This window comes from Myotis nattereri (genome assembly GCF_964212035.1).
Source record: "Myotis nattereri genome assembly, chromosome: 20".
NCBI lineage: Eukaryota > Metazoa > Chordata > Mammalia > Chiroptera > Vespertilionidae > Myotis > Myotis nattereri.
In genome coordinates, this window is record NC_138096.1 from 7,424,260 (window position 1) to 7,449,382 (window position 25,123).

General features: G+C 39.5%; 1 protein-coding gene across 3 annotated transcripts in view; it reads right to left on the bottom strand.

Moving 5' to 3' along the window:
* The window catches only part of MARK1 (microtubule affinity regulating kinase 1), a 57,902-nt gene that overhangs the window by 9,947 nt on the left and 22,832 nt on the right, over positions 1-25,123 (bottom strand). For all 3 annotated transcript variants that reach the window (XM_081114476.1, XM_081114477.1, XM_081114475.1), the window contains exons 2-14: positions 23,926-24,129; positions 22,439-22,492; positions 21,140-21,188; positions 19,750-19,815; positions 16,030-16,100; positions 11,623-11,679; positions 10,109-10,345; positions 9,902-10,021; positions 8,872-8,971; positions 7,725-7,837; positions 5,513-5,666; positions 5,017-5,213; positions 1,416-1,516 (exon numbers count right to left, since the gene is read on the bottom strand). In XM_081114476.1, the coding sequence (XP_080970602.1) occupies positions 1,416-1,516; positions 5,017-5,213; positions 5,513-5,666; positions 7,725-7,837; positions 8,872-8,971; positions 9,902-10,021; positions 10,109-10,345; positions 11,623-11,679; positions 16,030-16,100; positions 19,750-19,815; positions 21,140-21,188; positions 22,439-22,492; positions 23,926-24,129 (1,523 nt within the window). The remainder of the gene's footprint in view (positions 1-1,415; positions 1,517-5,016; positions 5,214-5,512; positions 5,667-7,724; positions 7,838-8,871; positions 8,972-9,901; positions 10,022-10,108; positions 10,346-11,622; positions 11,680-16,029; positions 16,101-19,749; positions 19,816-21,139; positions 21,189-22,438; positions 22,493-23,925; positions 24,130-25,123) is intronic.

The following is a 25,123-nucleotide window of genomic DNA, read 5'->3' on the forward strand; positions in this document are numbered from 1 at the left end:
TCTGAAATGATTTTTATGGATAAAATGACTGTGACTGGGGATATTTTTCCCTTTCCAAAAATCACAGTGTGGTGTGATGTGTTGCTTTGGGTCACTGCCCGTTATACAAAAAGAATTCATAATTATAGCAAAAATACTATTGCTGGAAGTATTATTAAAACACTTTCCGTTCCTATCATGAATCAATAGGTTTACTGTTGCAGATTAAAGAAACCCCAGATGAGGGCTTAGTACAGGAAAAATAAGAAGTCAGAAATCAATTCCCAACTATTCTTTTAACCTAAGGGATCTAAGTCCAAGGAGACCCATTTCTATGACATACAGTGTCTATTACCTGAGAGGAAACAAATGTAAGAATGGTCTGTGTAGTCTACTGAAATGATTAAGGATGGAACTCAGCACAGAATTTTATTAGAATGAACTCCCTGCCCTTTTGTATTATATTGATGAATAGTTCTGTATTATAACTCATGATGAAAAAAAGCTAAATTTTTTAAATAATAAAAATATGGTTTATCATTATTTTAAATAAAACACTGAGAATTGCATGGTTCTCAAGGATCAGCTGAGATGGCCACATTTCTGTAGAGGAAGAAAAACCACGCCTTTGGGATTTGGATATAGTTATGACTTGAGGGAGGGGGAAAGGGAAGGAGGTAAGAAGGAAGCAGCAGGCATATAAGAGAATGAGATCCATGTTATGAAGATCGGATTAGAGAATATTTTAGAAGAAAATTCTCAGGTTAAGAGATTTACCTCCTGTTTTCCCTAAATATTCCCCCTAGTAAGAATGGTTGGCTGTTGCTAGGCCAGCGTGGTTCAGTGGTTGAGTATTAACCTATGAATCAGGAGATCACGGTTCAGTTTCCCAGTCACGGCACATGCCCCAGTTGCAGGCTCGATCCCCAATAAGGGGCGTGCAGAAGGCAGCTGATCAAGATTCTCTCTCATCATTGATGTTTCTCTCTCTCCCTCTCCCTACCTCTCTGAAATCAATAAAAATATACTATATAAAGAAAGAATGACTGGCTGCAATCTTACTATTCTGTATTTCCTTCCCTCTTGACCCATGAGCAGTTGGTTGTAGCACAGTAACAGTGGAGCCCCACCCTTCGCTAGTGACTAGTAATGAACTGCATAGAAATTATTCTCGGGCCGGAACCGGTTTGGCTCAGTGGATAGAGCATTGGCCTGCGGACTGAAAGGTCCCAGGTTCGATTCCGGTCAAGGGTATGTACCTGGGTTGTGGGCAAATCCCCAGTAGGAGATGTGCAGGAGGCAGCTGATCGATATTTCTCTCTCATCGATGTTTCTAACTCTCTATCTCTCTCCCTTCCTCTCTGTAAAAAATCAATAAAATATATTAAAAAAAAAAAAGAAAGAAATTATTCTCGGGTAAGCCCTGTGACGCTTACCTGCTGTCTTTTCCATTTTGCAGGGCCATGTAGCGGTCTGTGGTCCTTTCACAGACATACGTGTTCCTTCTTGCCATGCTTCCTCCAGCATATACGTTGTTCTTTAAAATGGAAAAGAAAAGCCATTTTAAAATCCTAGCTGCAGTTGTGGAAAGTCAAAAAAATAAATGGAAGCTGCAAATGACTCAAAAAACACACACATACACACGTATAGTTGGATTTTCATTGACCAGAATCTTGTATGAATGAGCCCTATGTCACACCCTCTCTCCCAGGCGGACAGTAGGTATATGAATGAGCCCTATGTCACACCCTCTCTCCCAGGCGGACAGTAGGTATATGAATGAGCCCTATGTCACACCCTCTCTCTCAGGCGGACTGTAGGTATATGAATGAGCCCTATGTCACACCCTCTCTCCCAGGCGAACAGTAGGTATATGAATGAGCCCTATGTCACACCCTCTCTCCCAGGCGGACTGTAGGTATATGAATGAGCCCTATGTCACACCCTCTCTCCCAGGCGGACTGTAGGTATGTAGGTATATGAATGAGCCCTATGTCACACCCTCTCTCCCAGGCGGACTGTAGGTATGTAGGTATATGAATGAGCCCTATGTCACACCCTCTCTCCCAGGTGGACTGTAGGTATATGAATGAGCCCTATGTCACACCCTCTCTCCCAGGCGGACTGTAGGTATATGAATGAGCCCTATGTCACACCCTCTCTCCCAGGCGGACTGTAGGTATATGAATGAGCCCTATGTCACACCCTCTCTCCCAGGCGGACAGTAGGTATATGAATGAGCCCTATGTCACACCCTCTCTCCCAGGCGGACTGTAGGTATGTAGGTATATGAATGAGTCCTATGTCACACCCTCTCTCCCAGGCGGACTGTAGGTATATGAATGAGCCCTATGTCACACCCTCTCTCTCAGGTGGACTGTAGGTATATGAATGAGTCCTATGTCACACCCCCTCTCTCAGGCGGACTGTAGGTATGTAGGTATATGAATGAGCCCTATGTCACACCCTCTCTCTCAGGCGGACAGTAGGTGTATGAATGAGCCCTATGTCACACCCTCTCTCTCAGGAGGACTGTAGGTATATGAATGAGCCCTATGTCACACCCCCTCTCTCAGGCGGACTGTAGGTATGTAGGTATAAATGAGCCCTATGTCACACCCTCTCTCTCAGGTGGACTGTAGGTATATGAATGAGTCCTATGTCACACCCCCTCTCTCAGGCGGACTGTAGGTATGTAGGTATATGAATGAGCCCTATGTCACACCCTCTCTCTCAGGCGGACTGTAGGTGTATGAATGAGCCCTATGTCACACCCTCTCTCTCAGGTGGACTGTAGGTATATGAATGAGCCCTATGTCACACCCCCTCTCTCAGGCGGACTGTAGGTTATGAATGAGCCCTATGTCACACCCTCTCTCCCAGGTGGACTGTAGGTATATGAATGAGCCCTATGTCACACCCCCTCTCTCAGGCGGATTGTAGGTATGTAGGTATATGAATGAGCCCTATGTCACACCCTCTCTCCCAGGTGGACTGTAGGTATATGAATGAGCCCTATGTCACACCCTCTCTCTCAGGCGGACTGTAGGTATATGAATGAGCCCTATGTCACACCCCCTCTCTCAGGCGGACTGTAGGTATGTAGGTATAAATGAGCCCTATGTCACACCCTCTCTCTCAGGCGGACTGTAGGTATATCAATGAGCCCTATGTCGCACCCTCTCTCTCAGGCGGACTGTAGGTATATGAATGAGCCCTATGTCACACCCCCTCTCCCAGGCGGACAGTAGGTATATGAATGAGCCCTATGTCACACCCCCTCTCTCCCAGGCGGACTGTAGGTATATGAATGAGCCCTATGTCACACACCCTCTCTCCCAGGCGGACTGTAGGTATATGAATGAGCCCTATGTCACACCCTCTCTCTCAGGCGGACTGTAGGTATATGAATGAGCCCTATGTCGCACCCTCTCTCCCAGGCGGACAGTAGGTATATGAATGAGCCCTATGTCACACCCTCTCTCTCAGGCGGACTGTAGGTATATGAATGAGCCCTATGTCACACCCTCTCTCTCAGGTGGACAGTAGGTATATGAATGAGCCCTATGTCACACCCTCTCTCTCAGGCGGACAGTAGGTATATAAATGAGCCCTATGTCGCACCCTCTCTCTCAGGCGGACTGTAGGTATATGAATGAGCCCTATGTCACACCCTCTCTCTCAGGTGGACTGTAGGTATATGAATGAGCCCTATGTCGCACCCTCTCTCTCAGGCGGACTGTAGGTATATGAATGAGCCCTATGTCACACCCTCTCTCTCAGGTGGACTGTAGGTATATGAATGAGCCCTATGTCGCACCCTCTCTTTCAGGCGGACTGTAGGTATATGAATGAGCCCTATGTCACACCCTCTCTCTCAGGCGGACAGTAGGTATATGAATGAGCCCTATGTCACACCCTCTCTCTCAGGCGGACTGTAGGGGTGAAAGGTGGGGCACACACTCGGCCCAGCTTCAGCTCACCGCCCCAAGGCAGCAGCTGAGCAGTTGTTGGGAAGCAACTGGAAAGCTGAGTTTTTATTCTCACCTGTAAGCTGGGGTTGGGGACAAGGACAGGCGAGGAGACAAAGGCAGCTTTATGGGACCAGGAATGAGAGACAACTCTACATAAATATTAGCACCAACGGGAAACCCGTGGTAGTGACCATGGTAGGCTGGACAAGGGTAATGCTAAGGAGAATACAGCTCATGGTCAAAGGCATGTGGGGCGAGCAGTGCCATCTGAGGATACTTCCTCATTTCAGGTTTGAGCCGGAGGCAAGCCAATGCTGAGAAGCTCTGGAGAAAAAAGGCCTAAGTAAAAAGGGACCGATTCTCCTTGCCGCCCACAGCACCCTGCCCCACCCTTCACTAGTGACTAGTACTGAACTGCATAGAAATTATTCTCAAAAGGGACAAATCCCCTTCTGTGTAATCCTTACTTTAATAGACAAAACTTGCCCTATTTATTTTTGGCCGATCCAGCTTTCACGGATCTTTAAAATACATAATTAGCTTATAATGGGTTTAATTGTGAGGTCTAGCTGGAAAGTTAATAGATATATACTATATATTTTAGTGTTCTTTTCTCTCTCTTTATTCTTTCCTGCTGCCTTACAGGAAAATGTCTCAATCTCTCTTCTAGCTCCCATTATTTAATTTCTAGTTTGCTGGTTTAAGTGACTGATGTGAGCTAAATTTATAAATACTAACAGAGTCTGCCTTCATCGAACACCTTACTTGTAAACATAAAATTAAATGAGCCAACATAACATGAAGTACATATTACACATGGGGAAATGAGGAGAGTTTAATGTGCCATTCTGTGGTGAGGTTCGGTGTAATGTAAATTCATATTCTATCTTTTTGTTCCTAAATTGCATTTATGAGAAGCTTGGCCCTTTTTGCATGTTCTTGAAACACACGATTCACTTTAAAATTGTGAAACATTAAAAAAAAATCTTTAAACGAAAACTCCTGACAACAGATGACCCCCCCCCCCACCCCCAAGCTGCCCCAGACCCGACGGTCCACTCACGCTCGGGATAGTGGACGCCTTTTTCCTCTCCGGCCCCACGAGCGGGCTGGTGGTCACCTCGCTCTTCGATCCCACGGTCGTGCTGCCGAGTCTGCGCGCTGTCCCGTCCTTGTCCCACTCCTCTTTCTGCTCACTCTCCACACTGTTGGCCTGAGGCCTCTTTGTGTACGATATGGCCGCGGAGATGGATGGACCAGCTATAATTAAAAAAAAAAAAAGCCTAGTAAGCTACAAAACAATTGACTTATCTTTTCCTTACGAACAAATACTCCGTGTTAAAAATATCTCTATTTGCATATTTTCACTCTCAAGGAAGATGAAACTGTTTAATTACAAAAATCAGGCCGGTCCCTGCAGAGGGGATGCTACTTGTCATTCACTGACAGAGCCTGCGGTGACAGGGGTGACACAGGCACATGAAGGTGTGAATGTACGATGCCTAGAAAACACGATCTGGATGGAATCGGTCTGGTTGCACTGATTTGACTTTCCCCACCATGATCGCTAAAGCGCCGCTGCTTCTGATTGGCCGAGATGCTCCTCTGGACCTTCAGGTGAGCGGGGGACTGGAGGGTGCTGTTGTTTAGGTCACTACTGGGCCGCGACCTCTGACTCAAGTTGCCACTGGATAATGACTCACCGCCTTCAAACTGCAAGAAGAAGAAAGACCACCAGCGTTTCAAAACACTACAATGTTCATGCCAACGATACGCACTCTGGATTTTTTCTCATCTATTCCAAGCCATACAAGGAGTAGCCAGAACTTAAAAAACAAAAATAATTTGGGTGCAGAACTGCAAGTCGGCAAACAGGAAGGGAAGGAAAAGGCTTTGGAGCCTTAGTTTAGTCAAAGCACCAATAATTGCTACCAATCATTGAATGGCGGTTATAGACTGTGCTTAGCTCTTTATATTGGTTACTTTTTTTAAATCATTACCAAAAAGCCTATGATTTATTAATCTGCACTTTATAAAAATTGAGATTAAGAGTCAGCAGAGTCTGGCTGGCATGGCTCAGTGGTTGAGCGTCAACCTATGAACCAGGAGGTTGCGGTTTGATTCCTGGTCAGGGCACATGCCCAGGTTGCAGGCTCAATCTCCAGTAGGGGGCGTGCAGGAGGCAGCCAATAGATGATTCTCTCTCATCATTGATGTCTCTCTCTCTCTCTCTCTCTCTCTCTCTCTCTCTTTCTCTCTCCCTCCCTCTCCCTTCCTCTCTGAAATCAATAAAAAAATATTTTTTTTAAAAAAGGGTCAAGGGACATCTCTGGATTCAAAGTCAAGATAAAATCTAAAAGTTTAACTTTATATGCACACATGTGTGCGTGGATTTCTTTGTTTTGTTTTCTCCACCACATTTACAGAACCAAGTTTGGTTTACTGGCTCTGACCAAGAAATTGCACCTACATAGAACTAAGTGAGGTATTGGGGATCGAAACATTATCCCTCTCTCTAACGTAAAAGATGTTTGTTTACTGAATCCCGCACCCCAATGGGTATCCTGAACTCATGTGTGAAGATGCCAATGACAAACAGCAGGGTGATGCTGATGAAATTATAATAGATACCAGCGAACACAGGGCACACAGGAACCGCTGTAAGGACTTCAGGAGCATTAATTCATTTAACCCTCAATGACCCGAAGTCAGCTGAATGCACTGCTTCCCTAACAGTTACTAACTAACTACAAATTATTTCAGTCTATTTTATAAAATGCCCCCCACAGATGTCAAGTTTTCAACAAACCTTCAATGTTTTAGGCTTTGTTCTTGACATTCGATTTAACTCTTATATCTGCCGTCCCAAAGGATCATTTGCTTTAAAAGTTCAATCGCCATTTGCACACAGCTACTTCCTAAATCTAGCTCACAATAGATCTGTCCTGGCCTCGAGAATTCCCAATGGGATGCATCAAAGCCACTTAACTTTTTATAAGGTACAATGTCACCAACGTTTTTCTGGGTCCCCACCTATACAAATCATAGAAGACATGATGTACACTTGGTTGTAAATGCTGTCACTTCCTCTTATTTTGGTCACTGTCTTTTCTGCAAACCCAGAGGTACCATGCTACCTTTGGCGGGGCTGTTGCATTTAGGTGCACAACTCCAGGGGATGCCATCTCAAAGCCTAGACTGTGAATGGTACCCCTTGGGGCTAAGGCACCAGGCTTGCTTTGTCATAATAGAATCTCTTGGTACTCAGAGATGAAATGGATTCATAACTTGGCACCTTTTGAGTTTTGAATTCTAACACATAAGAAATGGTAGGGTCTTTATGCTATTTCTGATACCACACAGAATATATCTGCTAACATTATATCTTACTAGAGGCCTGGTGCACGGACTCGTGGACTGGTGGGGTCCCTTAGCCTGGCCTGCAGCTCTCCGACATCCCCCGAGGGGTCCCATATTGTGAGAGGGTGCAGGCCAGGCTGAGGGACTCCACAGATGCACGATCTGGGGAGGGACTGAAGGAGGGACTGAGGGAGGGCTACAGGGCGTGTCTGGGCCGTCTTGCCCAGTCCTGATCTGCCTGACCCCACAGCAAGCTAACCTACCATTAGCGTCTGCCCCCTGGTGGTCAGTACGCATCATAGCTACCGGTCAAACAGTCGAATGGTCGCTTAGGCTCTTATATATATAGATACTTAGCCATCACTAGCTCAAAAAATGATTTATATTAATCTAAAAATGTGAAAAACTTACTTCAGGTGGTTTTCTACCTAGAAGAATGTAAGTAGCCATGACTTCATCATATTTCTGATTTATTAAGGCGTCATTTATCTCATCTCGTGCGAAACCCATGGTGACCATGACATCTGGAAATTTGAAAAAAAATGCAAGTTTTATGAAAATGTAAGCAAATGAATAAAAATTGGCCAAGCTTGCCAACATTAGATATGAAAACTAAGTTCTAAAATTTTAAAGTGGAATATCAATTATAAGGACTTTTAGATTATTAACACATGGAAACCGTATATTCGTATACTATATGTTCACAATTTTTCATGCAGAGAATATCTATATCATGAGTTACAAATGATTGGGCCCATTCCCTTTCTCATTGCCTAGCACATTCCCGAGCTGAATTCCTTTGTCCATCCAGACTCACAATATCTGTCTGTGACACACAAAATCCCTTTTTCCTGTCTCTCAACACACCCTCAGCCTCCCATGGAGTGGTCTCTCCCATCTCTGAACACTCTCTGCTTTCTGATCTGAAGGCAGGTTGAGTCCTCCTTGGGAGGCTAGAATTCCACAGTTGTCCTGAGCAGAGCCCTAACACCCTAGAATGTTCCTCCCTTTGTCTTTAAGCCAGACAGGAGCACAGTTGAGATGACTCTGTTTTGAGTTCCTAAAGGCTGTGGGAAGGGAGAGAGAAACAAAGAAAACTGTCTGGCAGCAGCTTGGGGCTGGGCAGGGAGGGTGGACGCTGATGAGACACAGAAAACACAAAGCGAGGGGCCCTATTGGCTCAGGGCCTCTGTGTTTTTGGTTGAAATATGTGCTATGTTTTGCTGATATCAGTCTGATCAATGCTGAATCAGTCATTCCTCCCGTTAGAAATTGCTGAAAGGAAAGAGATTTATCTACATCATTTTCATTTGTGTATTACTGTTGCCAACACTTGAATTAGATTATAATATGCACGAGAACAAACTAAGGAACTTGAAATTTGCAATGATTAGTGTATATCTGGGGAAAGAAAAATGATAGAGCAGGTAATAATAGAGCAGGTATTTTTCAAATAAAAATGGCTTTCTATTTATATTTTTAAATGCTATTTTAGTAGACTAAAGGACCCTTACTTACAGCCTAGGGTCAACACCTCTCACAGCATTTAAATACTTACCTATCCTTTTTGTGTCATTGAAATCTGGTTCAGGCTCAGTATACGGCTTCAGTTCTTCTTCTTCGTGACCAACATTCATCCACCGATCTTTCATTATTTGCTAGGAAATAATTTCTACATTATGTTTGGCCAACCAGAACATTCAACCACTTCAAAATGAGAGACAATAAGTCAAACAGGATTCCAAACTTAACAAAAGAAAGTTTACTTTAGCCACCACTGCCTATAGACATAAATGACTGCTTGCTGGGACATTCTAACAAATTAATTCATGCAGGTGAATGATGAGGAAGTAAGCAAATTAGCAATGGAAATACACACCTTACGCTTAGGTGTACAGGGAAAAGAGATGGACTTTGGAATGGCCAGATGGAAATAACTTTTCTTAAATGGGTTCCACTTTTGTAAAGCCCATCATGTGCTTCTGAGTTTATATTTTCCTTTTTTTTTATATATAGTTTATTGATTTTTTACAGAGAGGAAGGAGAGAGATAGAGAGTTAGAAACATCGATGAGAGAGAAACATCGATCAGCTGCCTCCTGCACATCTCCTACTGGGGATGTGCCCGCAACCCAGGTACATGGCCTTGACCGGAATCGAACCTGGGACCTTTCAGTCCACAGGCTGATGCTCTATCCACTGAGCTAAACCAGTTTCGGCATATTTTCCTTTTTTAAGAAGAGGTCATTAGTAGGAGGAAGAGGAATGGCAGTACCATCACTTACACTAGCCAGACATCAATAAGATGCTTAAGATTATCTGAGCTACAACTAAAAAGGTGTTAAAATACTTTTTGAGAATTACCAAAGAGGACAGAGAAAGGGCAAAAAGGAGTCTTGCTTTTGCTCAAATTTTGCATTGTTTTTAAAGGTAACACAGTTCCTCCTAGTTCAAGACTAGAAAGAGATGGAATCGCCCAGAAGTTTTTCAGTTTCTCTCTAATAAAAAACCTAGACACAAAAAAATTCAGATAACCAGGATATACAAATAAAAACAACAAGTTCAACCTGGAGCACAAAAACGACTTACTTCCAAGCTGCCTCTTTTAATGGGATTCAGCACTAACAGTTTCTTCAGAAGGTTTTCACAGTCGGTGGACATATAGAAGGGGATGCGGTATTTCCCGCGCAAGACTCGCTCCCGAAGCTCCTGGACGGACAAAAGAAAGCACTGACCACTGGCGTTTGCCACGGCCCTGCGTGGGGGCGGCACGTGAACGTCAAAGTTAGCCGATACCTTCAGATTCTGGCCGTCAAACGGCAGGGAGCCGCTGACCAGCGTGTAGAGAATGACGCCCAGGCTCCACACGTCCACCTCGGGCCCGTCGTACTTCTTCCCCTGGAAGAGCTCGGGAGCGGCGTAGGGGGGGCTTCCGCAAAATGTGTCCAATTTGTTCCCGACTGTAAACTCGTTACTAAAACCAAAGTCAGCAATTTTAATATTCATGTCAGCATCAAGGAGAAGGTTTTCAGCCTAAGAGGAAAATAATAAAAAGGACAATGTAAAGAGCCTACATAACATCACACGGCCATTATCACTCTTCCAGATCCCAGACCTGTCTCTCCTGCCTCCGTTTTCCGAGCTAACAGCTAATGGAGAAGCCCAGCAGGTAGGTGGATGCGTACCTGCTCGGAATTCCATCTACAGAGGCCTGCATTTAGCACCATACAAGGAGAGCTCTCATTTTTATGCTTATCTGCAGCTGTTTCAAACCCTCTTTTTCCTTCAATATCCTAGAACTGTATTTTATTTTTTAAAAATTTTTGTATTGATTTTAGAGAGGAAGGGAGAGGGAGAGATAGAAACATCAATGTTTGACTGCCTCCTGCCCGCCCCTAACTGGGGATTGAGCCCACAATCCAGGCATGTGCCCTTGAAACTGAATCAAACCCGGGATCCTTCAGTCCGCAGGCTGACACTCTATCCACTGAGCCAAACCAGCTAGGGCAAGGAACTGTATCTTAATATGACCTAGTCAAAAGAACATCAATCAAACAACACTGATCTGTTCTGGGCTTAAACCAACAAGTTTACCCAACAGCAGTCTACTTCAATAGAGGACCACTGGTTAACACAAGGCTAATACCTACAGTAACTGCCAATCAGGGCTTCTGTGACTATTGAGCTCAATCCATTGCCCTCTGAGAGAATGCTTCCTCCAGAGTTCTGTTCTCTCAGTAAAACAGTACAATGCAATACAGACTCCATTAGAGCGTGTCTGTTTTAAGCTTCCTTTTGCTGTTTTATAACTAGATTCTCTTCTGGAGGTATATTATGGTAGAAAGTAGTGATTCTCCCCGCAACCCTAGCCTCCCAATGTTTGAGATACTGGTTTTCCAAAATCTTATATCAGAATCACTCAAAGAAAAAGTTTTAAATGTGTCTTTGAGCTTTAATGTAAAGAATGAGAACTGATTCATATCAGACTAACCCGAATTTGTGCCCAGACCTTGCTTCTGACTGAATTGGACTTTAGACATTTTTAGTTTGGGACAAAGTTTACATTTATCTATAAAACAAGCTTATTCATGGTGAATCAAATCCTCTAGCCTTTAATGCTAGCTGACTACTCATATCTTTTCTTTATTTTCTCAGTGACGATATTGCCTCTCATAAAATTGCCGTGAAGATTAAATAAAAACTAATTTCTTTGTATAGTGCCGGGTACAATGAGGCAACCAAACATAGCTCTATTATTATAAACCATCCATTAATAATTAAAATTTTTATGTTATAAAATCAGGGCTTACCTTAAGATCACGGTGAACAATGCACTTTTGATGACAATACTGTACAGCGGATACAATCTGAAATGAATATTTGGATAAAAGATTAAAAAATTATTTTATGGTAAAAAAAAAATCACAATTTCCCCCAATTATCACCTCCAATTTAGATTACTAGCTTGGATTTCAAAGTAACACTTAATAATCTCAATGTTCCTTTAGTTCAGAAAACTATACATATGAAAGTTAGAGTGGTGAAACTCACCCTTAAACGTAGGAAATACTGAAAAGTAGAATTCTCTTGCTAAAATATTTTTGTCTGAGTTGTGAAGATTTTTATGGGTTGTTATATTTCTCTGTTTACATGATCAAATGTGTACAACTGATAGTTTGGGTCAAATGGTTTATTTATTTGAGTGTTGTAATAAGAGCTCTGGCAAACATGAAGCAGTATTCCAAGATAGTTGGTTCAAGTTCAAAAAGCAAAACTCTATTTTAGGAATTATATCAAATGTGTTCAACACATGTTTCTTCAGTGAGGACAATTGATTAAGAACTTACCCCGGGGGGTATTTAGCAACATCCTGTGTGTTCATGTACAAAGAAATGTGAAAAATGTACCTTAAAAATAAACCCAATTATCAAAAGAAAAGACTAAAAAGTGAAATTTAATCTTAAACTTGTCACTAATTCAGGTGGGCTAAGTACTCTATACTATAACTAGATTTTGTATGCAGTGAAGATTTTCAACCATTACATAGGGCTCTCTGGGGACAAGGTCTAAACAGGGAGGAAACCCAATAGATTAAGAGCCAGAGAAACAAATGATAAATTGGTTATAGCATTCTTTCATAGTTTTTACTACATTCAATACAGAATTGGAAACATTCTGATAGCAATTACGTAAGCATGTTTTTATTGATTTTTTTTTTGAGAGAAAGAGGAACATCGATGTGATAGAGAAACATTGATTGGTTGCCTCCTGCACACAGGATCAAACCACAACCTGGGTATGTGCCCTGACCGGAAGTGAACCAGCAACCTTTTGATGCCTGGGATGACACTCACCCAACTAAGCCACCCCAGCCTGGACTAAGAGCTATTTTGTACATATAGTTATATCTGCTGTCTAGGAGGACAACCGTTGTAATACACAGCAGAACATTCAATTCTGTGGATTCAGGTAAATGTGAACACAGTCTGAATGCTGAATATTGGTTAGGCACTTACAAATGGAGATAGCAATGAGATTTCTGAAAGGCTAAAGGTGATGTGAAGTATGACCATGCTAACAGGAAGATGGGTTAAAAAAACCAACAACTTCTAAGTAATAGATGTGAAACTGATGGTTTAGTATTCTAAAGTTATCCTGATGTATATTGAAATGGTTCAAAGACAGAGAAGACATGAACTCAAAACAAAACCAACACACAATGAGCAATATGTAGTTCAATTAAATTTATTTTGAGCCAATAGTCAGTTTATTGAGTACTACTATGTGCAAGAAAATGTGCCAGGGAAACACAAAAATTAACACTGCATGGATCCTGCCCTTACGTAGCTGGCAGACTGATTAGGAGGAGAAAACATGTATACAGGTAACCATAAAACAAGGCAGAATCACAGAAGCAGAAGTACAAAGAAGTGAGGAAACCCTAAAAAGTAAAGAATCGTTAGGAGTGCCTCCTGGAGTTGGTGATAACGGAGTGAGGCCATCCTTGAAGGGCAGCAATGTTTTAGAACGTGGAGATTTGTGATGAGGGGAGGCTGGTAAAGGGCTGAAATGCACACTCTTTGAAAAGTTGGGGGGAAATGGTCCTAGTACACCTTGGAAGGCTGGCAAGTCTCTGAGTTCCAAACTAAGCAGGTCCTACGTAACCACTGTATGTTTTCTGAGCAGAAAGATGACGACGGAGAATGATCACGTTGAAGCATGAGTCCCTCAAATAGAGCAGAACCTGACAATGAGTATTTGTAGCATGTTCTCTTAAGCAATCTGTTTCAAAATTCTAATATCCAGTGTTCACTGATATATGTTGATTAGCCAAGAGATCTGCACATTCATATGTAGATATTAGTAAATCTTACTGAACGTAAAACATGGGCTGTAGTATGTTCATGCTATAAGGCTATACCTGTATCATGGATGACAGAAATGTGCTGATAATGATATTATCTTTTTTGAGTCCCTATGTCTTGACACAGGGAAGGAGGCACGCTATAGTTAATGACTTGGTTACCACACATGCACGTCACACTAGACAGAACAATCTCCAGGTTCTACAGGCACTTCTGAAATAAAAATCCCCTGGGCCTTAACACCTTTGGAATGGAAAGATAATTAAAGAGAATGTTCCATGTGAAGCATTCATTCTCCCCAAACTCTTTGACCTCTGACCTCTAGCAGTCAAACATGGTGGTTTAGAGTATTCACCACACTCATCTAGCCAGGTACAATTTCTGATGTGAAAGAAATTCTGGCTTCAGACTCACTGCAAGAACCCCACCCACAAGTCCAGGTTGTACTGCATTGTTCTAAGGCCAGACCCTCCCATCTCAAAACATCCATAAATGGGATGCAGGGATTTCTTTACAGTTCTTCTGCTATAGATCATGCAAACATGAATTATTTTTTTAATATATTTTATTGATTTTTTACAGAGAGGAAGGGAGAGGGGTAGAGAGTTAGAAACATCGATGAGAGAGAAACATCGATCAGCTGCCTCCTGCACACCTCCCACTGGGGATGTGCCCGCAACCCAGGTACATGCCCTTGACCGGAATCGAACCTGGGACCCTTCATTCTTTCAGGCCGACGCTCTATCCACTGAGCCAAACCGGCCAGGGCCAAACATGAATTATTGTCAGCCCTGCACTGCTCCTAAGACCAGGCACGGAAGTGTTTTGCTGTGAGATGCAACTGCTAGGGTCACTTTGCAATTAGTTATTAAGTGGGTCAGGAATTTCTAAGCTTTAGTCGCCTTCGTACTGGAAGAGCTGAGTCAAGGCTGTAATTTTCTTGCAGGCCATCAAACCCTAAGGAATGCAGAGGCATTGTCTGACCAGTGTTTGCTCAAGTGGCCTTGTGCAGGGTCTTTGCTACATCCAACTGGAGAATCAAGGGCATATACACGATTGGCAAAATTAGGTTTACAGTTGTGAGCATGTGAAACACAAGAGTTTATTCTTGTATTATTCTTGATTAATTACTGTATTACTTATTTGTATTACACCTGGAAACCTACTTTTGCCCATCCCTGTATAAACGGTTGGAGAAGTCCTAAAGAAAAGGGGCAGAAAAAAACTTGTTTAGCTTTAATATATATATATATATATGTTTTTATTGATTTTAGAGAGAGAGGAAAGAAGAGGGAGAGAAACATCGATGGATCAGTTGCCTCCTACACACCCTCTTCTGGGAATTGAGCCCACAATCCAATTTCAGTGAACATCAGATATTAGAATTTTGAAGCAGATTGCTTAAGAAAACATGCTACAGATATTCATTGTCAGGTTCTGCTGTATTTGGGAGACTCCCGCTTCAAAGTGATCATTCTCCATCATCATCCTTCTGCCCAGAAAACATGTAATGGTTACACATGCATGTGTCCTGACCAGAAGTTGAACAGACCCCTGTGAATTTTTTGGTTCAGCATGCTCCACATTGATCACTGAGTGAGGTGGTTTTGTGAAACCTCTGTTGTTACATGACTATTTGGAACACAACGTGCAAAATGCTTTCTGCATTTTAAACTGTTTTAAAAACAATTTACAATTTATTAATGTGTCATGTCTATAGTAATTTATATAGTATACTACTTTAATCCCTTTATTCTTAAAAATTAAATCTTAGATCAACTTAAATTACTTTTTCTTATTTTTGTCATTTCTGTAACAAGTCATATTCAGAAAATGCAACTATCTTACCACATTCTTCGGCCATATTTGCAAGGTTCCTTGCCTACCTGACTAAATAAAATTGACCGTATCTTTAAATCTATAAAATATGAGTTCTAATACCAAGACATCTTTAATTATAAAAGAAAATAATACTAATACCTCTTTAAACAGTACACATATATACTGTATACATAGAGCTAATAATACTTGACAATAATTATTGGATAAAGGACTAAGTATTTCTTTTCTATCTCAGTCTAGTCTCTACTTCCAAGACTATCAAAGAGTTAACGTGTCTCACTTATTAGCATTTCACTATTTATGATCATCTATTAAGTAACCATTTGCAACTCTGAAATTTAAATTCAGGAAGAACAGAATTCTTTTTCAGTTTTCCATTCATACAAAGTGTTAGAAAGCAAGACTTTTCCTTGTTAAAAAACCACATGCCCTGAAGTCCGGTTTATGACACTGTCCATTGTACATCACTAAAAAGAGCAGCAAGACAAAGTTCAAAACCACTTTGCGTACCTGCCTAAATTTTGCACGGGCCTCTTTTTCTTTCATTCTTCCATGGGCAACTAAGTAATCAAATACTTCACCTGAATCAGAAAGGTAAAGCAGGCAGTAAAATATACATGAGATTTTCAATGAACAACATACGCAATGTCAAGTTTGTGGCTTGTGTCTAAAGAAGCTTCTGGCCCCCAATTTTCTGAAAGTTCTATGTAAATCACAAACTCTTCCATGAATAGAAAAAAAAGGGGGGATTACATATAGAATTGAGTATCTGCAGCAGCTGATGATTTAGCAAAACTCTTTAAAGAACAAGTCATAAAAACATAACCAAGAAAAACTTGCTTTCTGCTTGTCAAGTCTTATGTAAAAGAGTACAGTCAACTCTTTATTATCTGTTCTAATAAAGGGAACAGGCAGCACGGGCAACCAAATCACATTTGGCTTTGTATTTGGGGCCTACATTTCAAATAAAATAACAAGTCTTATATGTTGGATCTCTCTCTTTAAATTCATGAAGCCTTGGTCAAAGTCCATCTCACTATCGCCACACACACTGGTTTCTTTCTTTTCCTTCCTATGTTCTGGTTATGCCATACTCATTCCACCTATTTTGTACCTACTTATTATACAGAATTAAATCTTCCTTTTGCGCATCTCCGATTACCCTAAATGAACTTCAGACTACTTGAGCACCATCGTCATAGCCATACTCTCTCTGTATCCCCAGCTTCATGACAGGACACAAAGTGGATAGACAATACACACCTGTTGAAATAATTTAAAGACAACTAGAAACTGTAGAGATTTTCTATTAGCTCTATCACTTTATGTGTTTGTGACTTCATTTTTTTCTACTCAATAACAGTAAAAGAAAAACCTCAATATTAAGTTACAATATTTAAAATAAAATATCTCCGTATAAAGAATTATTTTTGTGTCCTTTTAATTATAATTTATACCATATAGATATATATGCATATTAAAAACTCACACAATGGCTTAAAGAGTTCTTGTAAAGTACAGCAAAGTGGTTAAAACTCAGACTTTAGAATTAGACCAATTTTGGTATGAATCCTGGTTTAGCCCCAAAGTAGCAATTGGGTGACTTCCTTAAGACCCAGTTTCTATCTATTGCCTATCTCACATGGCTTTTGTGAGGATTAAATGAAATAATGCATGTGCTTAGCACAGTGACTGGCATACAGTAAGCACTCAATAAATTATAGGTTTGTATCTAGGTATACAGATATATTACATATACATGTATATGCAATATCAATCATATGATGTAAGTGAAATATTAAAAATCAAATATGTAATGGTGTACGTCAGATGAAACTAAGTCACCTACAATGTCAGGCAGCATATTACTTAAAGGATTAAATGGGATGATGAAAACAGAGAAATGAATGGATGCTCTAGTTGACCCATCATAGGTAATTCTAGATACATGAGTTGAGGCTGGGAAAGATACACACATGAGTTCAAAACTTGGGACTACTCTTAGTTCTGCCTGGAACACTCAGGCCCCAAATGTTGGCATGGCTCAGTCCTTCGCTTATTATATTGTTTGTTTATGGTTTGCTTCCCCAACTAGAATGTTATCTTGAGGGCAGGGACTTAGTCTTTGCTCACCCATGTGTCCGCCGCACCCAGAATATTACCTAATATGTAGTCAACATTTAATCAATATAGTTTGTGTGAGGGAAAGGAGGAATAAACACACCATCCCAGAGCAGTCCTGACACCTACTTTTAATAGGCTCTTTTGGACCAAATCGTAAAGGAGTTCCCTGCCTTCCCATCACTGGAAATTTTTTTCCCATCAGGGAACCAAAATCAACTGATCTACTCGTGTCCAAGAGGCAGCTGTCTGACCCCACTCCTCTTGTCCATGTTAGATTTCTCTGTGCATGTCAGACTCAATCCTAAAATATCTGGACATTTCAGCGGAAAATATGAAGAGTTGTATTTTCCAGAGGAGCTTTGCCATTTATAGATCAAAAGGGCAAGAAAAGGATTCTAGATTACTGCCAGAACCATGATGGTTTTGATACAAGATTGCTGACTGGCAAGACCGAAGAAAATCGAGCCCTAGGAATGAGACCTGAATGAGGGACCACCTGGTTGGGGCTGAACTCCAGTACATCATCTCTCCACCACAACACCCCTCCAACTGTGCTCTCCATCACCCCAGCCATCGGTCCCCTTCATTAGCACCAATAGAGAGTTGACTGTACTTACCATTCATTGTTAACATAGTATATATATTAATGCCACTTGTGTTTAAAACAGAATGATGTTCACAGATTGTTAGCAGTCTATAATTTCTCCTATCAAAGCATGTTTAGCCCCTATTTTTGGACTTTAGATGACTAAAAAGAAAAAAAAAAGGTCTAACAACTAAAAATAATGCTCAGGGTTCCCACGCTGACAAAATGTTATATAAATCTAACTGAAGGATGGAAAAATGGAGTAATAGTTCGTTATGTGTTTTTTATAGGTTTGTTAATTTTATTGTAGACCTTCACTTTATGCAAATTTGCATGGCAGAATAACTGTTTAAAACCCCAAAATAATTAAACATTAATAACATTGGTTTCCCAAGTAAAGTAAAAAAAATCTACACTGAAATATCTTCAGGATGGAAAAAAAGCTTTGTAAACAACCAAATCTATTAAAACTTTCAATCTCCATAAAAAAAAACCTGAAAATGCAATTAAAACATATTTAATATTTGTAGTAAAAAATTTTTGAAATCTAAGAAACAGTACAAAAATACATAATTTAGATGTTTTATAAACTAGAATTAATCCTCTTTATTCTAGCTACATAAAATCTGAATCACCAGGGAAATCTATGTACTTTATCAGCTAAAAGGACTCAACACTGGTTTTCTATTGATTAGCAAAAGAGTTAATTAGCTAAAGTGCTTTACATACTTAGATTTGCCCTCCCTCTTCTTCAATTTTCTGAGCTCTTAAGACCTTCAGGTATTCCTTTTCTACTTATTGAATGATTTACTCCATACACTTTAAACCTGTTTCTGAGAACATTGTGTCCTACGCCTAACGGAACTGAGGTGTTCAGCCAACCTACCTCTCACTTGAGGGAAAGGCAGATAAAAATGGTTTTCTATATATATCCGTGTTTAAAATCATTCCTATACCTTCTGGTATACCTCTGTAGTCAAAATACACTTTACATTCTACTACAAATGCATCTTACTATTTCCCTGTCAATTCAACCTTTCAGCTTTTAGAATATATAGATCAATACTTGTTTAAATTCAAACATTTTATGGATTATTTTGAAAATGAACCTATACTAAGAATCTTTCATATGTGAACAATCAGAGAAATAAACATTTGGCCTAGAATATTCTTTTACCATAGTCTTTATTAAACACATTCTGAATTTGAGATTTCCAGCTTCTAGTCATCATAATAATATGACATATAATAATACTATTTAGATAAGAGAATCAAATCATTCATAGATAACAATGCAAATTTAGTTTTAAAAATGTCCCTAAGTAATTTTAAAATGAACCCCAAATCCAACTTTTAAATGTAGGGTCAACAGGTCAGCAAACACTTAATTTTCCTTAAGGTATCACGTAAAGGCATTTTAATAAAACTGTAAGTTCATTAACAGCAATAAAGACATAATCTTGAGGTGTGGACAATCTTAGGTCTCACCAAAGAGAACTTTTCAAGCCCCACATCCTTACCCCCACTTGCGTATTCCATGACTAGATAGAGGGTCTTCTCTGTTTCAATAACTTCAAACAATTTTACTGAAAAAGAAATTAGAAATATACCTCTGTAATTGTTAGCATGTATTGGTTATATATTTTTTTTAAAAAAAACATGTTTTAACTGATTTCAGAGAGAGGAAGGGAGGAGAGATAGAAACATCGATGGGAGAGAAACATCAATCAGCTGCCTCTTGCACGCCCCTACTGGGGATTGAGCCCGCAACCCAGGCATGTGCCCTGACTGAGAATCAAACCAGCTACCTCCTGGTTCATGGGTCTATGCTCAACCACTGAGTCACAATGGCGTGGCTGGGTATGTTTTAATGAAATGAAAGGTAACACTAAGCCAGTGGAAAATTTGAATATTTATTAAAGAATATTAATTACAATTTTAAATTTTAAAATTCTCTTAAGGATTATTACTCTTGTGGAAGAACACTACTTACCATAAAGTGATTGGGAACTGGCTGCTAGGTCAAAAGAAAGTTAAGTTTCTGGCATTAAAGAACCATTGCCTTTTCTAATCAGAATAAGGTAATGAAAGGAAAAATCTTAAAATCATAATAAATTTTTGTTTTCAATAATAAATTTTAAATAAAGCTTTAAAAGATACTATGTTATAATGGGCCTATCATAAAATATTAAATAATCTTTAGTACAGAAACAAAAATTCTATAAATATGTGATACTATAAAAGTTTGTGGTTAAAAAACTAAGTTATCAGATTTATGTAGTTGAAATTATACACCACAAATAATCATATGAATATTTCTTGTAAACATAAGATTTTTAAATGTGCAAGAAACAAGTGTTTTAAAAACAGATTTAAAAAACTGCTTTCTACTTCTTAAAATCTAGTAACTTCATGTAATACATGCAGTCAATACACTTATTTGTAAATATAGGGGAAACCCAGAATTTATAGAAATAAATCCACTAAAATTGAAACCAGCTCTAGTTTTTAATTTAAATTAATTATTTTGCCTGTAAACTATGAGAAAGCTATAATGAGTATTATCAAATTATTTGGAATTTATTTTTATAAATATCTAAGTGGCATGCAATCTCTCCTGAGGAAGACTGAGTACAGAGATACAAAAAAAACATGTACTGTATATGGATCAACCCCAAGTCATATCCCTCATTTTAGGGGAAAGCAGAAGACAGCAAGGTAGTAACAAGCAGTAGCCTTCAGCTAACTTCTTTATAATCTATTTTTACCCAAAGTACACTTTCTCAGGTCACCCTCAGGTTTCTAGTTATCATCTTTCTTCTATTTATATAAAACATCCTTAAGATTGTATCTTTGCAAATACACTCAAATGAAAGAAAACACGTCATTATTCATGTATAAATTTCATACCTATGTTAGGGTGATTCAGTATCTTCATTATTCGTACTTCTCGAAACAACTGTCAAAGGAAACAGGTAGACACGCTCCTGTTAGAAAAGAACACTCAAGCGGAAAATCAAACAAACGCATCTGCTTACAACGCACCACAGGATCCTGGTAATGAACTCAGAAGCCATTTGTTTCTCATCCCATCTCTAACTCTGCTGAGACTTGGTTTCCAGGACAACTTTTATTTATATTTTTAATCCTTACCCAAGGATATTTTTTCCATTGACTTTGAGAGAGTGGGAGGGTGGGGGGTGAGACAGACAGAAAGAGAAACATCCATGTGAGAGAGACACATTAATTGGCTGCCTCCCGCATGTGCTCCGAACGGGGCTGGGGATTGAACCTGCAACCCGGGTACATGCCTTTGACCAGGAATCGAACCCGTGACCCTTCAGTTCATGGGCCAATGCTCTATCCAGGGAGCAACAGCAGTCAGGGCACAGACCCAAATTTTTAATTTAATGTTAGAATCAGCAGGTGTAATTAAATACACCATATTAAACACTTCTTATAAGATTCTCTGTTTTAGGAATCCAAAGTCATTTATGTAGCATTTACTAGTACATATATGACTGTGATCCCTATATATTCAAATAAAAATCACATCGGATATGATCACTATACAAAATGAATATATATATGGCAGAAATGTTAAAATATCTGCTTCATTTTTAAAGTACACATTTTTAAGATGTGCATCTGAGCAAGTCTTCCCACATAAGCAAGTAAAGCAACATGAAGCAGCTACCAGGTTTACAGGGCAATCCCCATCCTAACTGCTTTTTATCCTCCCCCTTCCTCCTACTCCCCCGCCCCCGTTTTCTTATATTTCCACCTTTTGAAGAAATGTTTGTATCTTTTCCTGTAAGTTAGCAGAAACACTAGTTCTTGTAGAAGAAGGAAGAAAAGCAAGTGAAGCTATAAAAGGAAACCCACTTATGGAGAATATTAACTCATCCATAGATGTTTAACGAAGCAGAATCCTGAATACTTCGAATATTTTAAGCCAAGTTTTATTCTACTGAATTAAATACATTACTTCCTTTCATGTGGTACATGCATTTGAGTAGTAGATATTTTTCAAACAACTACTTCAAAAATATTATTTAAATATAAATGTTTTACATCATGTCTTTTCTTCATAGATTAATGAAATGCAATATTGCACCTAGTTGAAAATTTAGGATACCTGGCTTTACAGAACTCATATTAATTAGGAAACTCACATTCTAATTATTTACTATTAAAATAATTACAGACCTTTTGTAGACTGGTAGGATTTAGCTGAGTTTTATCTATTATTTTCACAGCAACCTAAAAAAGAGAATCATTAAACTGTATTTGAGAAAACATATTTTAATAAATAAAATCTTAGAAAGAAAACATCTGTTCTTTCATTTCTAACTAGAAATAATTTAGTGTTCACATAATTGGATGGCAAAGTTTTGATAATTTGGCAACCTTAGAATATATACCATTGACCCACATCTCTAACCCATTTGATTCTGAGTCAATGAAATTACACTTGCGTTATTACTTCCAAGTTTCCTCTTTAAAAATAAAAATCATCTACATCTTAATCTTTTACTCATGATCTTGGTAAGTTACAAATATCAGAGGGGAGGGGCTTATAAACTTTCAGTAACGTAAGTACTATGTGAATAAAATGACGAGGTGGGTAGAGAAAATGGCCGCCCAAGCTTAGTTATAGCAGACCAGCAAAGTGGATCTGAATGTCCTCTAAGTCTTTGCCTAATATAGAATGTACTTGAACAGCTCATGGGTCAGAATGGACAGGGAGGACTAAATTCAACTGGAAGTGACAATAATATTAGGCATAGAGCAAAATCAAAACTTATCAAAAACATTTTATGACTGAGATTCCTCACAATGTCCTAATTGGATCCAGTAAATACTATGTTATGTAGAATGTTAGATGTTTAACTATTTTCTTTTTTTAAAAATTTTTATTAAATTTATTGTCTTTTTTACATTTTTTGGTTTCAATCCATATAAAGGCAGTGTTTAACTATTTTTAATCTTGAACATAGAAATTACTAAAGACATTAATATTAACAATAATTATTAATATATACATTTTTGCTATATAAATACACATAATTTAAAGCACATGGGATTTCAGAAACCCAATTTTCTTATAAAACATCTGTATAACAACACTTGTTTAATGTGGTCTCTAAGTAGATAAAAAATGGGTGAGTTGCTTTCTACACATTTATACCTAATCTATAATAATAAAAGCATAATATTCTAATTAGACCGGACGTCCTTCCAGATGTCTTTCCTTCCGGACAAAGCCACGGCAGGCAGAGGCCGAGGCAGAGATGGCCACCACGGTGGCAGGGGCCAAAGCCTTGCATGAATTTTGTGCATCAGGCCTCTGTGAGTTTAATAAAAGACTTTATCCTAGCCTTGTTCCTAAGGTTGAGTAGCAATCTGAAGTATTTACAGAAACCACTAATGAAAGACAGAAGTCTGAGAAAAGTTCATTTGAATCAGACTCCATCTCTGAGATGCTAAAATGTAGGAATGATTCTTTTCTAAACATTAAAGGTCAACTTTTCATGCAATGATACAGCTCTACTCGGCACATTCCATTCACACATATCCCATATCACAACTGTCATGAATTCCCAGCATCAGCTTCGGGAACGCTTTTCAACAAGACTTCGGAGAGGTAGATGTTCTAATCCAAGTAAATATTAAAAGGCATCTTGAAAACTTACCTCTCTCCCAGTTAGAACATGCCTTGCCAATTTCACTTTGGCAAAGTTCCCCTTCCCTATTGTTTTTTGTAAACGGTAATTCCCAATGTGAGGCTGTTCGTCTGCTGCGGACGTAATGGAGTTTCTACACCGAGGGATGTTCTGTCTGCTACTCGATTTGGTCGGCTGGATGTGCGGTTCAGCATATCCATCCACAGATGTATGCTAAGAAAAAGGTTTCGAGATGTCAATGCTAATTCAATTATAAAAGGGCAGTTTAAAACACTGGGAATAATTTTCATTAATGACTCATCTTCAATGAAAACACATCGCACTACACAATTTTAAAGTTTGGGTTCTATTTATAATTTCTATTGCGCTTGAGCTCCTTTTGCCAGAGGGAATATAACTATTTAAAATGAAATGTTCTGCTCAGCTTCAGGCATATGCTTATGATTTAAAAATACAAATGGTTAGGTAGATAGGAGCCCAACGGCCATTACTCCTCTAAGAGCGTTATTTGTTTAGTTGAAATGACATCATAGTCTAGAACTGCTTTATTAAAAAGCCTTTCATGCCAAGACAGACAACCTCACGAGCATGGTTCTATTTCTCGAAACTTGTCATGTTCACATTTTCATTTGCTGGGTGTAGAGCTCAGCCAACTGACCAATCAGCTCCGAACTTCTGGTCTACCTCTAATCCATTCTTGCCCGATCCCCTGCTCAGCTACCATGCCCAAGCAGGAACCCTGGAAGCCCTGCTTGCCTCCAGGACTTCGTAGCCCCACTTCATCCATCCTCAGCGCTGTTCCTGAAGCAAAGATGTCACCTTGTCTCACACTAGCCTACACTGCAATGAAGAGCAGACCTTGTTCACCTGCAAGTTCTGCACGTGAGGGTCCAGGTAGAGCTGCCTAACAAACGCTTTCTCACCAGCTCCGATTGTTCCTGCCCTTGTCTAGTTTTGTCTACATTCCTACACATACAAAATTCCTAGCTGTCTTTGTGAAAAAGATTGAACCACAAATAAACGCACCATCTTTTCTCCATTAGCTTCTTAAAAATAGCTGAAGACGAGCAGGACAAATCAGCAAAAGAAGGGGATATCTTTTATTTGTAAAGTAAGTCAGACTTATGTTGTCCTACCTACGTGATGAAAACTTGTCTAAAAATTTTTGATCAGAAATGTCTTAAAGGCAACCTTAAAGATGACTCCA